This window comes from Danio rerio, chromosome 20 (genome assembly GCF_049306965.1).
Source record: "Danio rerio strain Tuebingen ecotype United States chromosome 20, GRCz12tu, whole genome shotgun sequence".
NCBI classification, from domain to species: Eukaryota; Metazoa; Chordata; class Actinopteri; order Cypriniformes; family Danionidae; genus Danio; species Danio rerio.
In genome coordinates this window covers 32,315,625-32,335,181 of record NC_133195.1, presented here as the reverse complement: position 1 = coordinate 32,335,181, position 19,557 = coordinate 32,315,625, and the positions used below count along the sequence as shown (strand labels likewise).

Genomic DNA, 19,557 nt, shown 5'->3' with positions numbered 1-19,557 from the left:
TAAAAGATGGCTCTCTGTAGAACAAACATCATTGATTTTATTTGACATTTTTGCATTTATGAGGGAAACTCTTCGTTATATGTGACATCTTTTAAAAACTTTGACAAACATTTTTGAGTATTTTTCAAGCATTGTTAAATACAAGCCTAAACAAAACAACTTAGAAAGGGGTTTCATTGGTTTCTTGGCAACGTTGACATTTGCATAGAATTGCTCAAATCTTTTCTTTAGCTATTATTGCTAACTGCATTCATTTTTTATACAATCACTGAACTTGAGTAGGCATGGGCCGGATTCTAATATCACAGTTTCACAGTATTGTGATTACTGCTCTAAAATATATTCTTTTAAAATGTCACTTGTAAACTTTTCCCTTTGGAAAAAAAAAAAAAAAAAAAAAAAATATATATATATATATATATATATATATATATATATATATATATATATATATATATATTTGGAGAAACATTTTAAATACTTTGAAGCAGTAAACATGTCAGGCTAAATAATGTAAGTGAATCATTGACCTCTGCTGTCTTCATTAAATTCTTTACAATTTAAAACAGCATCTTTGTTGATCTTTTCTACTGTATACTGTTGTCCTAAAAACAAAAACTAAAAACGTAAATAAAAAAAATCTTACATATATACCATAGAAACGGTATAGGAGAAAATGGGTGGTTTCAAAATCTTTCCAAACCACTGTATACCTTGAAAACAGTTATTGTCCCATGCCTACTTGAAACTATCCTTGGGTCAGAGAAACAAACAAACAAAAAAAGGAATTGCGTAATGAATTTCCTCGAAGTACTCAGTTTCTTTTACTAAATCCAAATGAGATTTATGTGTCTTTTAAATATGCAAGTGTACTAGCAAAACCTGACAGGTTATTTTTAGAAATGCACATTTATTTTTTTTCACTTCCTGGAAAATGTATAACATTTCTGTAAAGTGATGCTAACAAAATAAAGGGGACAAAAATAAACTTTATAATACAGTGGGAAATGCATATAACCAATAATAATGTATAGAACTACTTGAGATGTTAAAGGGCACATATTTTATCCTTTTTTTAAGATTTAAGATGAGTCTTTTGTGTCTCCAGAATGTGTCTGTAAAGTTTTAGCTCATAACACCCATCAGATTATTTATTATACCATTCAGAATATTTTCTGCACTGAACACGATGTAGCTGTTTTTGTTGCCTGTGCGTTTAATGCTAGTTCTCCCCACCCACCGTTCCCAAGTGCCTATCAGAGTGTTTTTCGTCTGCATCAAATAAACAGCACAGTGACAGACATGAAGAAAGCAGATCTCATGTAACGTTTGTGAGAAATACTACAGTAAGAACTTTCCCAATGATTATTTAATGTATTTGTTATGGATTTAGTTCAGCAACGATGTCACACAATGTCGTTACAAAGTTCACGCACATGCATAAACATAAACAGCTTCTCACTATTTTTGCATGGTAAATGTGACAGGATACACGTTAATATCCATTGCTGTATGGATACCTGTAGAATAAACCTGATTTAACATCCACAAACCGTGATTGAAGCTTTTTTTTATAATCGTACTGACATGCGGCTGTGGTGATGAAGTAGACGGTAAAAATTACTGTAATTCATTACAAACATGCACGGTTTTAAAAACATTTTAAACTTGTAAAACTCATTCTTGATCACATTTAATGATGACTGATGATCACAGAGAGCTGAACAGATCTTTTAATCCCAGTTGCTTTGCACAAGTCCTGTCTTGTTGATAAGATTATGAGTTACTAAGGAGACATATTAATATGCGGCTGTCAATCAACTTGGCAGGTGGAAAAACCACACTCTTACATCACGTTGTGGTGGGCCTCAAACAATGAGGGATTTGGATCATATTTTAACATCAGGAAATAGGGAAGAAAAAAAAAGACTTATTGTCTCTATATCACCCTAATATGACTGTAGACACACTATACCTACTGCGCACAGTTCTGTCCAAACAACTTACAAAAGTTGATCATATGTGCCCTTTAAATGGGAAGACAATAAAAATAGGCACCAATCTGCATACTGTCAGCGAAAACAAACACATTTGCCATTAAAAACAAATCTTAACTACAGGAATGCAGCCAAGACAAAACCCAGCATCTCACAAATATTGTACAAAAATTTCAGGACACATGCGAGTGGTTTATAAAATGGTCATTTTAATTCAGGTTACATTGCTGTTATGCAGGGCTTGTACATTTTCACAAGGCTTTTTTAGGGGGGGAGGGGAGGACTACAGTCAATGATTAGCAAAAACACAACAGTGGTCCAAATAACTATCGACATCACTTGACAAATCAAACATTTTCTCAACATGTGCATAAACCTGCAATGAAAAAAGTACATAACCAAACTGTGGAACATGTATGCAGTATTTGTTCCCATTCCAGTGTATATTGAAAAATGGGCATGCATGACTTTTTTTTTTTTGTTTAATCTATTTATATATATTTTTCTTTTTCACTCATCACAAGCCAAATCACATTAAAGTGAAAACCATAACCAGGCAGGAGTGTTTAGTGACCTTCGAGATGAAGGGAGACGCAATTCAGATGGCCGATGAAAAGTGCATACTTGGCTAGCTGACTTGGTACATCAGAAAACAGCCTTCCTGCTATCAATACTAAAGCACAGGCCCATTGTAAGCCACCACTAAGAAAGTCAACAAGACGTTTATCTCATTCAAGTGCATGTTGATCTTCCTAGTGAGAAGTATAATGAAACATGATATAGCAGGACAAGAACTAGCCATGCTTGAGGCAAAAATCGCTTTGCATTTTGTGACCAACACTACCAATGCTTCATTTCACCAGAATATACACACTAGTCGCTTCGTGTCACAATTAAAGACAATTGATTTTATGTGAGGCTAATACTCTTCTACAGCAGACACTGCACATAAAGAAGGACAAAAAACACAAAACTGAGGAATGGAGATGTTACTTTAACTTAATATTTTCTACTTTCATTACAACCACAAGCCAGGAGGTGGAGAACGGAGAAAGAAAATGGACTGATTTGGATTCCCACACTCACGGCTCATTGGTAATGATCATGGGCTTATATGGCTGGAGTAATCATGAGTGAAATGATAAAGGAATGAAGAAGTGTAAAAAGTTGTTTTTTCTTTTTCTGTTTTTTTTTTTTTAATCTGTGGGTGTTTAGTTCTCTCCTCCGTCTCCTCCTTCACCCTCATCTGCAGCGTTGTCAGAGGTCCATAACTATTAAAGAAAGGGGAGAAAAGGTGTGCTTGAGTACTCAATATCTCCATTTGGAATCATCAGCATAAATGACTGCAATACAAGTTAAAGGTGCAGTATGCAAGTTTGACACCCAGTGGTTGAACTAGGCATTACATTCCTGGATCAAAACGCAGGCGCCAGTTTCCAGACTGATGGCCAACTGGAGCGGGTGACAATCGAGCACAACAGTGTTTAAACGGTGTTCTAAATAAAAGCAACAGCACATGATAGATAAATATTCTCCATATTAAAAGAGGTTTGTTTGAACGAACACCTTTAATTAATATTTTAGAAACGGCTTCTATCTCTTGCTGCTGAACAACAGGATAAACGGACAATGATTACCTCAGGTACACCTCATGTGCTGTATTGTGTTAAATGGTAAAAATGTGAATTTGAAAGCCATTTTACATGATATTTATTGCCGCACTACTGAAAGCAGCAGCAGATCGTGAAAATAGATTAAAGTGTTTTAAACTGAACTTCAGAACTGTGAACCATCACATAGTGATTCAGCATGTACATTTAATGATGTTAAAGAGGATTAATATGTATTACCATTTTGTGAGTGAGTGTATATTCTGAATATACTTCTGAATGGCTGTATTTAAATTTCTGTCATGTTTCATCTGGTGCAAACAGCCAAATTGAGGTGGCATTTCAGTCACAGGCGCATGCTTTAAGAGTCCTTCTGAATGCATAAAGGAATGAAATACGCAATCTTCTAACAAGGCAACCCTGAGTGCTGAAATTTCATTGGCTAAACTAGCATTAGGGGGGTTAAAGAGACCAAAACAAAGACAGATGATTCAGCATGGAACGGCCATTTTCAAAGCAGAATATCTGACTTTAGCATCGGTTTTCAGGTAAACAAGAATGTTTCCTTAGCATGTTTCTCAAATATCTGCAAACATATTATATTATGGTATCTTTATGCTTTAGAAGAGTCAAAAACTTTGCACCTTTAACATTTTGCAGTATCTGAGATTTATAACTTACTGTGAGGTTGTCCCGAAGCAGTTGCATGATAAGTGTACTGTCTTTGTATGAGTCTTCATTCAGTGTATCCAGCTCTGCAATAGCTTCATCAAACGCCTGTAAAACACAAGGCCACAAATAGGTTAAGGTATGTGCTCAAAACACAATCAAGCAGCTGGTATGCGAACTGTGCGCCTGATGAAATTCAAAGCTTGAAGAAGAAACAAAAAAATGTAAAACTTCTGAAGGACAAGTGGGTAAAATTCCACTGGAAATTCCCCTTCATTGAGTTAAAGGGCTAATTAAAGGTGAAGGGAGTCACTTCCAGTGCTCAAAAGCACATAACAGAATGTAAATAATTTGGAGAGTAAATTCTCTTGCTAAACAGGTAGTCCCATCCCAAACTTAAATTACTGGACGAGCTAGAAGTTGATTTGTAAGAAATAAATTTTTTTACAAACTTGCCCTTTAATACTTTTTGTACACTTTGTACAATTATGGTCTCTCCCAGTTAAACAATCATCAAAATTAACTCAATTGTATGGTTGTGGCTCCTAAATAATGTTCCTACAAACTGTGAGAAGAGCTCAAACATGTTGATCGTCATCGTCTTTAAACTTAAGTCAGAAATGTAGGATGACCATCTCACTAGATGTTTGCTGCCATCACCAGTCTCAAAGTCCCTTTAAGGCATAGGTCTCAAACTCAATACCAGGAGGGCCGCAGCTCTGCACAGTTTTGTTCCAACCCTAATCAAACACACCTGATTCAATTGATCACGGTGTTCAATAGTCATGAACACCTCAGTTAGTTCGATCAGCTGTGGGAAACGTCAAATTCTCTAAAACTGCTTGCCAAGCTGATGATTTAAGTTCTTATTAAGAATCACCAATAAAATTAAAACCGTCTCTTTAGTTTCATCTTTTAACGTCCAAGCCCCTGCCCCAGAGAATCTTCAGTCTATAGCGATCACCAGTTGGCGACAGTACAAGGCAGCGGGGCTTTATTTGCTATATAGACCATTACACTTTTTCCCCATTCAAAACTATATGAGGAACACTCTTGTGTATTCTATAGTCTTTGCCCGTCTACTGACTTGTCAAAGAAAAAGGTGAACAAATACTACAGAGGTGAAAAAAGAAGACAACAACATAATCTCAATTAGGATATTAATCTAGTGGAGTTGCTGCAGCAGTTTTAGCATGTACAACTTGCCCTCGAATTCAGGGGTGCCCAAGCAATGTCCTGCATAGTTCAGCTCCAACCCCAATTAGACACACCTGAACCAGCTGATCCAGTTCTTACTAGGTGTACCTGAAACTTGAAAGCTCCTCAAAGAAATTTCAAAGGTGTGTTGAAGCAAGTTGAAGCTAAGCTCAGCAAGACACCGGGCCTCCAGGACACAGATTGGGCAGCTCTGCTTTAAGTTTATCATCTGCTGTGTTGGTTCACCTCTAGCTAGCATATGAAAATGACATTGCTGGGGGGCTGCCAGCTGTTATTAACAGAAATGCTGTTGTTAATGTGTGTTGAAATATGTTTAGTCATAATTTGATAATTAAATAAGGAAAAATAAATAAATTAGGTTGAATCAGGTGTGTTTGAGTAAGTAGACATGCAAAACAGGAACATGGTTGCGATCAACTGTGATAGAAGAGAAGTGACTGCTGGTGCAGGTGTTAAGACACTCATGCTTGTGTGGGTTATGGGTGCTTATCCACAGGCCCCCCACAAAATTAAATTGGTATATATAACGTAGAAGCAACAAGGATTGGGTTATTATAAAGGTCCTCTCACTCAGGAAATGGCAAGGGATGTAAATCACTGCATGTGGGTGACTGTTTATTAAGTACATGAAAGTGTTGTCCAATTGAGGGTGAAGTGCATGTTGCAATTTCAAGTCGGACATCGCCATGTAGTTGCATGTATTGTATTTGTTCAAATCTGACACAAATGTAGCATAGGAGCAGCGCAAAATCACTTTTCCAGATTAGAGTAAAACTAGCAAAGTTTAATAAATCTAAACATTGGCATCTCTGATATTTACCCAATTTAATTAAACTAGATCCAATTCAAAGCGTTACCCTTTAATCAATCTCATGTGATTAAGCTCAATCTTACAATACATTATCATTTGAAAATATGCTGCTTACACAAATTTAATTGCAATAAACCAGCATGTAAAAATGAATCACATTATCACCACTTTGGCCAAAGTGTGCTTGTGCTCGGATGTACACAGAAGATGTTTGATGTTCACATAACATCAGTGAACTTTGTGACGTTACTCTGAAGTTTTCCTCATACTTTGATTGGCTAACCTCTGCAAACGATTCACTGCACTTTCTCTGCTCTTCATCTTAATTCAAAGAAAGCAAATACCATGTTCATCACAGCATAAATGTTTTGCATGTCCTGCCATGTATAAGCTTCCCTTAGAACAGCGTTTCTTAACCATGTTACTGGCAGACCACCAACACTATGTTTTGGATGTCTCTTTTGTCTGTCAGACCCATTACAGGTCTTTCAGTCTCTGCTTATGAGCTGATGATCACAATCAAGTGTGTTTGGTTAAGAAGACATGAAAACGTACAGAAGCTGGTGGTCCTCCAAGAACGTGGTTGAGAAACACTGCTTGCTTGTACTGCTTGTATTGAACAAAGCTTTGTTGATACCACCTTACAAAATGATCACACTGCTCATAAAAAAGGTTACTGTTAACTTTCATATTTCCAGACACAGCAAACAGTTGAGTCATGTGTTCATTAAACAAATGGCCTCTCCACCTATGACACCTGCAGGACAGCTGATGTAAAATAAAAACCTAGCTTTATAGGTCAATACAATCAGAAACTAAATATATGCTCAGAAAACTCTGGGATTAACTCAGGGAATCCTGGTCTACATATATGTTGTATCAAGATTAAATTAGAAAACATCTTGATTATTAAAATTTACAACCCTTTAAAAAAAAATAAAAATAAAAAAAAAAATAAAAAAAAATACAGAAATTATTTATTTAATTCAGAACTCCGCTAGTACAATGACAAAGACAGAAATGCTTAACAATGCTTAAAGCCTACCTGTTTTGCCAGAGAACAAGCCTGTTCCGGAGAGTTAAGGATCTCATAGTAGAAGACAGAGAAGTTGAGAGCCAGTCCCAGACGAATAGGGTGTGTGGGCTGCATATCTTTCTTACTGATCTCAAAAGCATCCTGGTAGGCACCCTGAGAGTTGGTAATCGTGTCTGTAGAAACATACCAAAAATAAATAAAATATACGAGACTTAATACTAGTGGTTGTGGCAATGAATTGGTTGTTCTGGACAGCAATTCTATGAGAGAAAGAACAAGAAAAGTTCTAGGAATGAAATAATCATTCAATACATTTTCCAATTGGCATTTGTTTAGTAGTTCTTAACTACTTTGACTCCAAGTTTGAGACAACTTAAATATATATGTGTGAGTGTGTATGTATATATATAATATATATATGTGTGTGTGTGTGTGTGTGTGTGTATATGTGTATATATATATATATATATATATATATATATATATATATATATATATATATATAAATAAATATATAAATATATATATATATATTTTTTTTTTTCAGCGCTAAAATCCCTTTCGGTGCATCCCTATTTATATTTTTGGATAAATTACTTTAATACCATTGCAAGATGTTATGTAATTCATCTTTTTCTTCTGCCTTCTACACATTAGAACTTTATGGGCAATTTAAAAGGATAACTTAAACATTAAATTTACAAGAGAGAAAATCCTCACTCTCATGTTGTCCCAAAAATAAAAGGAAAAATGAGAAGAGCTAACAAATTGAGCAAGACAATAAAAAGTCATCGAGGTCTAGAAAAGACGGCCAAAATTATGAAATAAGCTTCATAGGATATTTGGGGAATATTTTCAGATTTTTTTTTTTTTTTTTTTTTTTAATGATTCTGTATGACCACTTATGGCTACATAGCCTGCCCGAAGAGAAATAAAAGCTGTAGAAGAAGGTCTCTGATAAGGACGAGCAGCTGACTCAAGGAAGGTGCAGAAGATGCCCACAGGCAACTAAATACTCAGCACAGAACCCAAACTCATTCAGCCTGATTTTAAAGTGCAAAGACCCAATTTAGCCTAAAGCAAAAGCACAAGATCCAGTTCAGATATGGTCTCCCAAACACAGACTAAATTTGACTCTCATCCAAGATAGGAACAATGGTGCTTAAATAAGAGGTCTTTGAGGGGGGAAAAAATGCATAAACTGCATAAATTTACAGCCTTTCTGTTCTAGTTGATTTGCAATGGGAAACTCACCCATCTTGTCATCTGCTGCGGCAACCTCTGCGAGATATCTGTAGTAGTCACCCTTCATCTTTAAATAAAAGACTTTGCTCTCAGAGTTTGTCGAGTTCTTGATCAAATATTTGCCCAGCAATGTCTAAAAGAGGGGAGAGAGATGAAATGTAAGCAAAGACTGTTACAACTGAAGCAATAATTCAAGAGGAAATTTGCTTAAGTATAATGGCACTTTAAGCACAAAATAAACAGTTTAGGTACCATGCAATAAAACTGCATAAATAGAAGAATACATTTTTTTTGGATCTAAAACATTCATTCTCGTACAATTCTGAATGGACAACTAAAAGTAAGTCCTGACAAAATGTCTGTTTAAAATATCATGTTAAAAAAAAAAGATTGACTGGATGACTTAAAGACTTCAATTGGTTTATTAATGAATCAATCAGCATTCACCCCTATGAGAGTGGACACACTATACCTACACACAGTTCTGCCCAAACAGCTTACAAAATATCACTTTCATCATAGGTGCCCTTTGAGATTCTTATGTATGACAGAGACTATGTATTAGTTAGCTGCCAGTAGAAAGATGTTAATTGTACCCTTCTGATAAGATGCTTGCTAGAGCGCAAGACATCCTTGAAGTAGATAATCATTCCCTCATTACACGCATGTTCTTAATTGCTTGCTTATCAGAACCGTTGGAGATTTTACTGGGTATTATATGCCCATGTTGAGAATTTCCACATTTATTTAGGTTGTAAATATTTTTTTCTTTAGTAAACTATTCTTTATTGAATTGTCACCGTTTCTTGGTCTTTCCCCATCCCACCGGGTCCTTGTGTTCAACTGTTAATCACCTAACAACATTTACACTAGGAAAGCAATGTGCACAGACTTTCAGCTACCTTTGGAAGTGGTAGAAATTGGACAAACTCAACCCATTTAAAGCTCTACTTACACTGGTATTTAGCATAATTCACTTTTGCATCAGACTGCAAAGGTGACAGGTGCAAACTGGACCAATGATTCAATGACAAATACATTCCAGCCACTTGTTGCCCCATAATGCAAGTGTACTTGTCAAAGGCTTTATGGACATAGGTAGATTGTTGTCAATAGGATCACATGCATGTTTAAAAGCACACGGCTCTAATATGCAAAGTCTGTTGTGTTTTACAGTGTAACATAACTGTTTTTGCTACAGACAGATGATCGTGCACTGACATCAAGCATCTTCTGCAGTTTACCACAACCTGGGCGTTGGTGGTTCAGTGGTGTTGTTAGTTAGACCATGCAAACAAAACTGAAATTAACAGAACGGTGCAGACTTCCTCTACAACAGCCCAGCACCCTCTCTGTTCTGCTTGTCATTTTAAATCATCTGAGCCAGCTATGCACCTTTTCTCTATTGTAAATGAAATCAAATAAATTAAAGAGACTAAATCAAAATTAAAAAGGAAAAAAAATGAAAGTAGAAGACAAACAGGAGTAGGAATAAAAGACCAACGTCATTGCATTTAATCTAAAAAGAAGACAGTCACAATACTCTGGCCCCACATGACCCTGTAAAGCAGCAACCACATCACATGTGCTTCCTAATGCCTGATTTAAACAGCAGGCCTAAGCACTGCAACACCCCTCATGACAATATACACACACACACGCGGATGTGTCAGAATATAAAAGCCACTATCACCACAGAGGCAATAAAAATAAAACACTGTTCACAGTGAAGACCTGTACCGTTTTCTGGACTTTGCCAAGCACAATAATGTGTAAATGTGTGACTTGAATAATACATGTGCATAGGTGAGATAAAGAATACTTTGAAACTCCAAGCAGATAATAAAACAAACACTCTGATACAGCTACTGTAAGATGAAGATTAAAGTTCATGTTTTAATTGTAAATATATTTTAGAAAGTAATAATTACTATAAGTGCATATATAAATAACCATATAGCAGCACTTGCTTTACCATTTTGATTATGAATTATTTTGATCGCTTCTTTCTGTGTGGCTTGTGAAAGGTAAATAAAATTGCTTAAAAATAAATAAAGATCCTTTCATTACTTTTGATTTTATTTTCATTTAGTGAACCACTTGATAAACTAAAAAATAAATAAATAAGACATAGCTCTATCATTGACGACACTCATTCAACATGCTCAATTGGTCAAAAAGCTGTGATTGTCCTCGACTAGTGTCAATGGTGCAAATCAACCAGCAAAACTAAAGCTGATTTAGAACATTAGTGTATGCTTCATGCCGAAGCATTATCAAGCTAGCAGTTCATTCCAGAAGTTAAGTATGAATGGGAAAGTCCTGCAGGGACCCTAAGGAGCTTTATGAGGATAGAAATAGAGCCTAATGCACTGTCATTTTCAAATCTCCTAATGCAAGTTGAAGTTGTTTAAACACCATTGTTCACCACAACTAAAGGTTAAAAAAGGACATTATAACCTCACTTTAACATTAATCCGTTTCAAATGCAAGCAGCAAAGCTCTAACGTCTATGAAAGCACAGATCACTTTCATGTTTACCATGTAGTAACTCAGCTGCCACAGCCAAATAAAAAGGATTTTTTTTTTTCATGAGAGCAAAGAGTAAAAACATCAGTCAAAATCCTATAGTAATCACAATTTGGCGATTACTAAAGTGTGGATAGTAAAGTACTTGAAGTTGGGTCATCTATTTATTTTAAGCCTAATAAAAAATAAAGAACATGATTTTAATAGTGCGTTGATGTTTTATGCAACTTTACATACAGTAGTCAACCTTTCATCAAAGTTGTCCAAAAACCATTGAACAACACCCTTTCTAGTCTTCTGAAAAAAGACACATTTGCAGACACATGGTGTAGTTACAGAATATTCCAGCAGGGGCAAACTGGGCCATGCTTACCCAATGACACTTACTATTCAGACAATAAGGGGCTTCAAACTGTCATGCCCTTTGAAACTACACTCCAACGAAAAATCCTCAGTGTGTCAGCAGCCCCTGACATTCCTGTCTTCATGCATTCTCCTCTCTTTGTCTGCCAGGAAAGCAGCTCTTTTAATGCTCTTCCTCCTGTTCTCTTTAACAAAGAGATGGAGAGAAAACTGTGGCCGTCATGGTGCATGTCTATTTCCTGCACCTTGTGTGACGTACAGCCTACAGTATGCATGCAAACATTTACTCCACATTACAGGATGGGCCCCTCGTGTTAAAGGACACCCCTCCATGCAGAAGGATTAGCGGAACTCAATCCTCAAATAATTGTCACTACTAGAAAACAGAGCACACAAACACTAACTGTACAGCAATGCATCACCACAGAAAATGTCTTTAGTTTTATTTGCCGAGGGCAGTTGTTTCAAACTACAAATATTCTTTTTGCTGCATGTTACAACAGAAACTCCTTTATTTAAATTTGTGAGAGAGACAAGGAATGGGAACTGAATTCATGAGAAAATTATAACTAATATATACACAAGTTATCATTTGCTCATCAATTCAGTTCCCATTCCTTGTGTGTTTGTGTGTGTGTATTACACTGAAATATTTCAGCTGATTTACCTTAAAAAGTTAAAGTGATAATTTACCCAAAAATGTCAATTTACTCACACTCTTTATTACAAATCTATCAAACCTGTATGATAGTTCCACAGTAGACAAAAAATAATAATACTATGGAATACATTGGTTATAGGCGTTCAGCTTTCTTCAAAATGTCTTCATTTGTGATCAACAGAATGAAGTCAGGCAGGTTTGGAACAGGAAAAAAAAGATTTGTCATTTTTGATGACGAAATGATGAAAAAAAAATTATGACAATTTTTAGTTTTGGGTGGATTATCCATTTAATCAGAAAGTCAGAGGCTACACTAGAGAACAACCATTACCTGCCAGAGTGCCAGAGTTTTATTTTCTACCATGGCTGACATTTGTCAGTAAATTTGGTTTGATGCTTGTTAATTCCAACTTGCAGAGTTTCTGATCTTGTAGTATAGTCAAACCTTCTGTATTATTCCTTTACCACAATATCAAAACTTGATTTAAACTTTAAACTTGATCAGCTGAGTGAAATGTACATTTTTTTTAATGTATTAACTCCATCATTGTCCAATTTAACATTTAAAGGACCATGAAACCCCCGTTTCAGCAGAGTGTTTTCAAACCTCTACTTTGAAAAAAAGTCAAAAAAACTGGGCGTGTCCAGGTGTTTAGGGGGTGGGGGGGGGGGGGGGGTGTCGGAGGAGGGAAAGAGGAAAGGTCCGTAAGAATTGGCATAAAAATGGGGGTGTCGGTGTGGGCACGCACTGATTTTCACAGAGGCAAAACAAACACACAGATGCAGAGGAAAAAGACAGTGACTGTGTTTACATGGACATCAGTAATCAAATTATTTGCCAAATTATTAAATGCTGGACTTAATCTGCAGTTTGGCTCTTTCATTCAGGAATTTCCTTCATGCCCCTTGTTGCACATGAGATATTTGATTCGATATGAGCTGCTGGAAGCATGCCATTTTCATGCAATGTTTGATGCCGCACAGCGAATGAGAGAAAATAAACTTTGCATTCATCAGTAACTTAAATGAACTCGGCAGGTAGCGTCAGAAAGCTGTGTGCGTTATTCCTGTCACAAAATGCAGCAAAAATAATAACCGACGGAAATAGTTTGATTGTGGTGCTTGCATTAAAACACTCAGAAAACTGCATTTACAGCAGATTTTTCAGTTCATAAAACTGAAGTGATGTTAATGTACGATAAATTTTATTTACTTAGAAATCATTTAACCAAGGTCCATCTTTAAACACTGAAAGAGTACTGCTGACGATACGAACTAACTTTGCCTCTGAATAAACAAACAAAGACCACTGATCGCTCACTTACCAAACCTGTAGAGACAGGACAATCAACACCAACTGGAGCTGCGTCTTTATTAAAAGGAGACAAGCAGCAAATCCGGATTTCACCATTTCCAGATGAGAAAAGCTCTCGGGTAAAAATGTTACTTAGACATGTATTTCTGCCGCTGTAATTTCTGTAATTTGAAAGGGAGCGGGCGCGCGGTCTAGCAATATCGCATATTCGCGAGGATGCTCTGTGTCAGTTAGTGAGAGAGAGAGAGAGCGCGCGTAGTGCTGTGCGTCGCTTGGTGCTGTGTCGCTCTTTCTCTCTCTCTGTGTGTGTGCGAATGAGAGAGAACGTCCTCCACAGATTTCTAATACGAACAAGACAAACAGGTAAATGCGAACCTAAGATTGCATATACGGTATTCAGTTTCTGAATTGTTTAGGCACAAGCCAACAGTTTGGTGACGCTGCCTGAGCCTTACGTGATAGGAACTCGGGTTTAAGAACTCGCTCGACAGGGCTCAGAAAGAGAGCAGAATATTTATATTTGCTATAAATGCTCATGTTGTTTTGCGTATGTACTTGAGTTTTTAAAGATAGTTCATATATCTGACAGTTTGTAATAAAGGACAAATTGTATTACAAATAATTTATATATATATATATATATATTTATACATTTTAATCCAAAAATTGTTGTGCTGTGAAGTAAAATATCAAATAGTGTATAGAAAGCATCATCAATGCATCGAATAGATGGCATGAAAATCGTAACCGAACTGAGAGACCAGTGTAGGTTCACACCTCTAGAGAGATATAAGAGACTTTATTTTCGGAAGCATTACATCGCTTTGTAAATGTTTATTATTACCATTGGTCGAGTCTCCCTATACAGTTTGATAGTACTTTAACCCGGAAACCGCTTCGCGTCACACTTAACAAGTGGACAAACTCAAATAGAACTAATAATAAAACTCTTATACATAACAAATGTCTATCTAATATCCTCATCATCTGTTGACTCTGTGTCAGTAAACTGCAGAGTCTGCGCAATCATATCCACAATAACCCATCAGCTGTTGATTTCTGACCTGTTATTATCCTTGCATTATTTGTTATCAGGAGTAAAAAGCATATTTATTTACACTTCTTAAATATTCACTAAAATGTTGCATTCTTAAGCGAGGAGAGCGTCTGGATGTTTGTTGTTATATTGCTGCAAAGATATGGCCGAATTGATTTGTAGATAGTTTATGAGCAAAACATGAGCTTCACTGTGGAATAACTGAAGGCTTCAAATTTTTCAAAGTTTAAAGTTTTCATTGAAATCTTCCGTTCTACATTGAAATCTTTAATCATGTCTCCCCAACTATAAATTTCTCAAGTAGGTAGAAGCAAGGGAATCAAAACTCTGGTGTATACCAAATCACAACACCTTATGAAAAGTCTGATTACCCTAAAACCAAAATCCTGTCATTATTTTGTCACTCAGTCTTTCCAACTCTGCATGACTAACTTTTATCTGAGGAGCACAAAAGAGTTTCACAAAAGTACAAAGTCATAAAGGTAGGAAATAACAAGAGTAAACGACTACCAAACATTTCATTTTTATTTTAGTGTGAACTATCATTTCAAATCAGTTCCTCAGTTAATGCAACCTCCGGTCTTGACGCTGTCATATACTGCATCTTCTTTTCATAACCTGACATGACTAGTCTCATCTATGCTACGTTTGATAAGCACATCAAACAGATGACTGTGCTACCAGGGGACCAACGGTGGGAATCCAATAGTGATGACACTGACTCTCGCTGTCACTGTCTGTGGGAGGAGAAAGAAAGATGCTGTACTTCTGCCTGCAATACATATTGATTGTGAGAAGCTGAAGGCTGGGCTGTTGCTCTCTGCACCACTGCTCGGAGGGATCAATTCCCTAATAGTTCCACAAGAGCCTCTTACACCAAGAGTGCTGTGATGAGGTGCCAAGCTATAAACTGGAACAATGCATTTGGCCATTTTTGCCTCTGAGTGCCACAGCTCTGTTACGCACTCGCTTTGAGATGAATCCTAGTCTTACTGATGCAACAAGGTAGAGGAGTACATAACTATTGGGTTTAATGCCTGCCTGTCATATACTGTGAGTGAAGACACTCCTAACAGTAACAGATCTATGCTGGTGCTCAAAAAACAGCACTCATTCATCACTGGTAAACCTTAAAAGCTTCATACATGCATACATTCAGATATATAATCCTCTATTTGTACTACTAATGCACATAGGTCAACCGTGACAGTCAGTATAGGAGCAGAATAGATTACAGCTGGTATGGAGTACAGCAAGTGTACAGTAGAAATGGAGCATGGTCACAGAGCATAGTAAGTATATCAGCATTATGGATTATAGATGAAACTGGGAAAGCACAGAACAAAAATGGGAGATTGGAAGCAGTAATCAGCACTGATAGCTAGAATAAACTACAATGCTTTACACTAGACTGCATGTATTGCATGACATAGCATGTAGTCTGTAGAATCATTATGTAAACGTGTAGATTATAGATGGCAGCTTAGTATTAAAGTGCACTCAAAAATCATTTGTTCTTCCTCCTCTTGTTCCAAAAATGTTTGAGATTGTTTCTTCTGTGGAACCAAAAGGAGGATGCAGATGAATGTTGGAGTGGGAAAAACAGCCAGTGACTTTCCTAATATTTTAATTTCTACTATGGATGTCAATGGCTGCTATTTTCCAACATTCTTCAGAGTATCTTATTTGTGTGCAACAGAATAAAGAAATTCATTGAAGTTTAAAATTACTTCAGTGTGATTAAATTGTGAAAAAAAATTAAGTAAACTACTACTTTAAAGGTGCCCAGAAGGCTAATTAGTCACTCATTCCCTGTGGTAAACATAAATAAACATTAATCTGCAATTTCCTGATATGGGTGTTTATAATTTTGTTGTAGAGCAAAATGTTTAAGTATCAAAGATTATATAATCACAAAACCTACATGAATCACAAAAATCCTTTTAGAAAAGCCTGAGAGGAAAACCTCAAAGCAATTAGATGCAAATTTGTAAAAGTGGACTGATAATCAGCTTTATTGGTATTTTACAAATAAGGCATTTTCCAATTAATTAGGTATTGTTTTTTCAATAATTCGACGTATATATAGTGTGGGTTAAATAAAATATTCAAAATGAAATTTCTGATAAATAAAGTACATTTTTTTTAGATGTTAGTTTCAGTCTGTTAGTTGTAAGGATATCTATAAGCCAGTGTGCTCTATAAAAGTGAAAACTTGCATATAGAACATTTAAAGCTGATATTTACATTCAAGGCCTGTGGTTTCTCATTTCCACCTAAATCGATAAAAAAAAAATGTTTATCATCAAATCTTGACCAATCAAATTCTCTAGTTTCTGACATGCCCTTAAGACACTTCTCGTTTGGTTTTCATTTGATTCACTTGATCTCAACTACTCTTACTGGCAGAGCTGTGATAAAAACGAAATGCTACTGGCTGCTTTTTTTTAAAGGGGAGGTGCTACTCTATGTCCCACCCTCTACGTTTTTTTTTTTTTTTTTTAGATTGTCAAACTTTAAAAAAAAAATAATAATAATAAAATACATTTTAAAACACTTTACAAGACCTGTAAAAAAATTGTTGTCGGGGTCTATTTTGGTAACAGCCAACAATACAGCAAAACATTGCACGTGTCAAATTTATCCTTTTTTTATGGCAAAAATTGTTAGGATGTTAAGTAAAGATCATATTTCATTAAGACATTCTGTACATTTCTCAGTGTACTTTAAACAGTTAAATAAAATTATTAATTTTTTTTTTGAAATTTTACATTTTCTAAATATTCCCCAAATGAGGTTTAATAGAGCACGGAAATTTGTGATATTATTTTTTTGTCTGTAGAAAGTTTATTTTGGCTATTATAAAAGCAGATTTTATTAAAAAAAAAAAACATTAAGGTCAAAATTATTAGCCCCTTTAAGCTATTTTTTGTTAGTTTACAGAACAAACCACTGTTATATAATAACTTGCCTAATTACCCTAACCTGCCTAGTTAACCTAACTAAGCCTTTAAATGTCACTTTAAGCTGTAGAGAAGTGTCTTGAAAAATATCCATTCAAATATGATTTACTGTCATCATGGCAAAGATAAAATAAATCAGTTATTAGACATGAGTTATTAAAACTATTCTGATTAGAAATGTGTTGAAAAAATCTGCTCTGTAAAACAGAAATTGGGGAAAAAAATAAATCATCAGGGGGCTATTATTTCAGGGGGGGGCTAATAATTCTGACTTCAACTGTATATAAAAACTGTTTTTTTATTAGTTATATGCAGGGCCAGACGGAATCTGTGGACGTTTTTTGCCATTTCTGCTGATAATTTTGGTAAAAATCTGCAGATTTCTGCTGAATTATTTTGGGACTATCCAGCTTATTAAATAAAAAGTAATAAATTACTGAATAAAAACTGAATAAATTCAGATTTACACATTTACTCAAGTAAGTAAATAAAATTCATGATGGGCTAAAAATCTGCAGAAATCTGCGGAAAATCTACGTGCGCAGATTCCGTGTGGGCCTAGTTTTATGCATTGCAGGAAACTTCATTTCTTTAATTATAGAAGGAGATATGATTGTGACATGCATCATAGCCTTGGAAAAATAATATAACGGTTGCACAGTATTGTGATAACTGCTCGAGATATATATATTCTTTTTAAATGTCTGGGTAAAATAATAGCTTTTGGGTTGAATCTCTTTGACACTACTGACCGGTCCAGGGTCACATTTTATCCTAATAAGTCAACACATACATCGACAATGCAAAAGTCAGTATTGAGAATAGTTTGGATATGGCCACTTTAGCCAGTATGCCCAACATTTTACAGTGGACAATGACTTAATGCATAGAGTCAGTAGTTAGTACACAGTCAATTTTGAGTACAAGCATTATAGAGTACATCCTTACCAACACCTCGTTGCAAATGTCGCGTAGTTCGCCCTCCACCTTCTCCCTGTACTCCTTCACCATCTGAAGCTTCTTGTCGTTGCCCTCGGTTTTCTGTTCAATGCTAGAGATGACCCTCCAGGCCGACCTCCGGGCCCCGACCACGTTCTTGTAGGCGACGGAGAGCAGGTTCCTCTCCTCGTTGGAGAGCTCTTCTCCCTGCTCCGTCACCTGCTTCATACACGCGGCCATGTCATCGTAGCGCTCCGCCTGCTCCGCCAGCTTGGCTTTCTGAATCAGCTCCAACTTATCCATGATTTAAGCGCACGATGCGGTCGTTTAAACTCCGGGAAATGACGAGTCCGGCAAAGAGGGGAGGGAGAGAAAAAACAGTGTGTAAAGGGAGCAGAGGAGAAGCGGGGCTGGCCGAAGCACCGAGGATGAAGTGACCCAAGAGCACCTGGGGATAAAAAAAATGAAACCTCAGGATTACACTGAAGCGAGAATCGTGACAGGACTTTGCGTTTGCTTTAAATTTCTGGCCAATCAATACACATTTAGTTTAACATGCGAATTTAAAATCATGTGAAGAGGTTTAAAGGCATATGAGGAGACAGACGTAACACGTTAACCCACAGAACGTAGTTAAATCTAAAAATAAAAGATGTAACAGTTTAAAATCACAATTATAAACGCTCAGATTTCTCATCGCAAGTTCCGTTACGTTACTCACGCTTGTCTAATCTAATACTGTTCATAAACCATCCGACATGGCTAACCTGCGACTAACGCGACCCGACGTGAAAGTGCACGTTTATATATTAGTTACTTAACACTATTAATAAATAAACACTGCAAATAAATATAAGAATCTTCACATGGACTTTTATAATAGTGCATAGTTCACCTGATAGCGCGTGTAATTGATTTGGTTAGCTTGTGACAGCTAGCGACTAGACTCCTGACAGGGCTTTTGCCTTTTACATAGTAACGGCTGGCAGGGAACGCTAAGATCAAGCAGTGCATTATTCGTGATAAATAAGAAGTAAGGAATCACACATGACGAATGAAAAATAGATAATAAAATTTCCCACCTTGAGGAGCGTTACCAATCAGCTACTCCGCGAAAGCTATATCCGCTTTGGGTTGGAGGGAG

The 19,557-nt window shown here is 36.2% G+C and overlaps 1 protein-coding gene across 1 annotated transcript; it reads right to left on the bottom strand.

Annotated features, from left to right (window-relative positions):
• Positions 1-2,186: 2,186 nt before the first annotated feature.
• Positions 2,187-19,535, bottom strand: ywhaqa (tyrosine 3-monooxygenase/tryptophan 5-monooxygenase activation protein, theta polypeptide a). The gene is given in 6 exon segments (NM_201513.1): positions 2,187-3,268; positions 4,289-4,384; positions 7,351-7,514; positions 8,596-8,719; positions 18,423-18,861; positions 19,496-19,535. Coding segments are annotated over 5 exon segments (738 nt in total). The 5' UTR covers positions 18,717-18,861; positions 19,496-19,535; the 3' UTR covers positions 2,187-3,208.
• Positions 19,536-19,557: the final 22 nt, after the last annotated feature.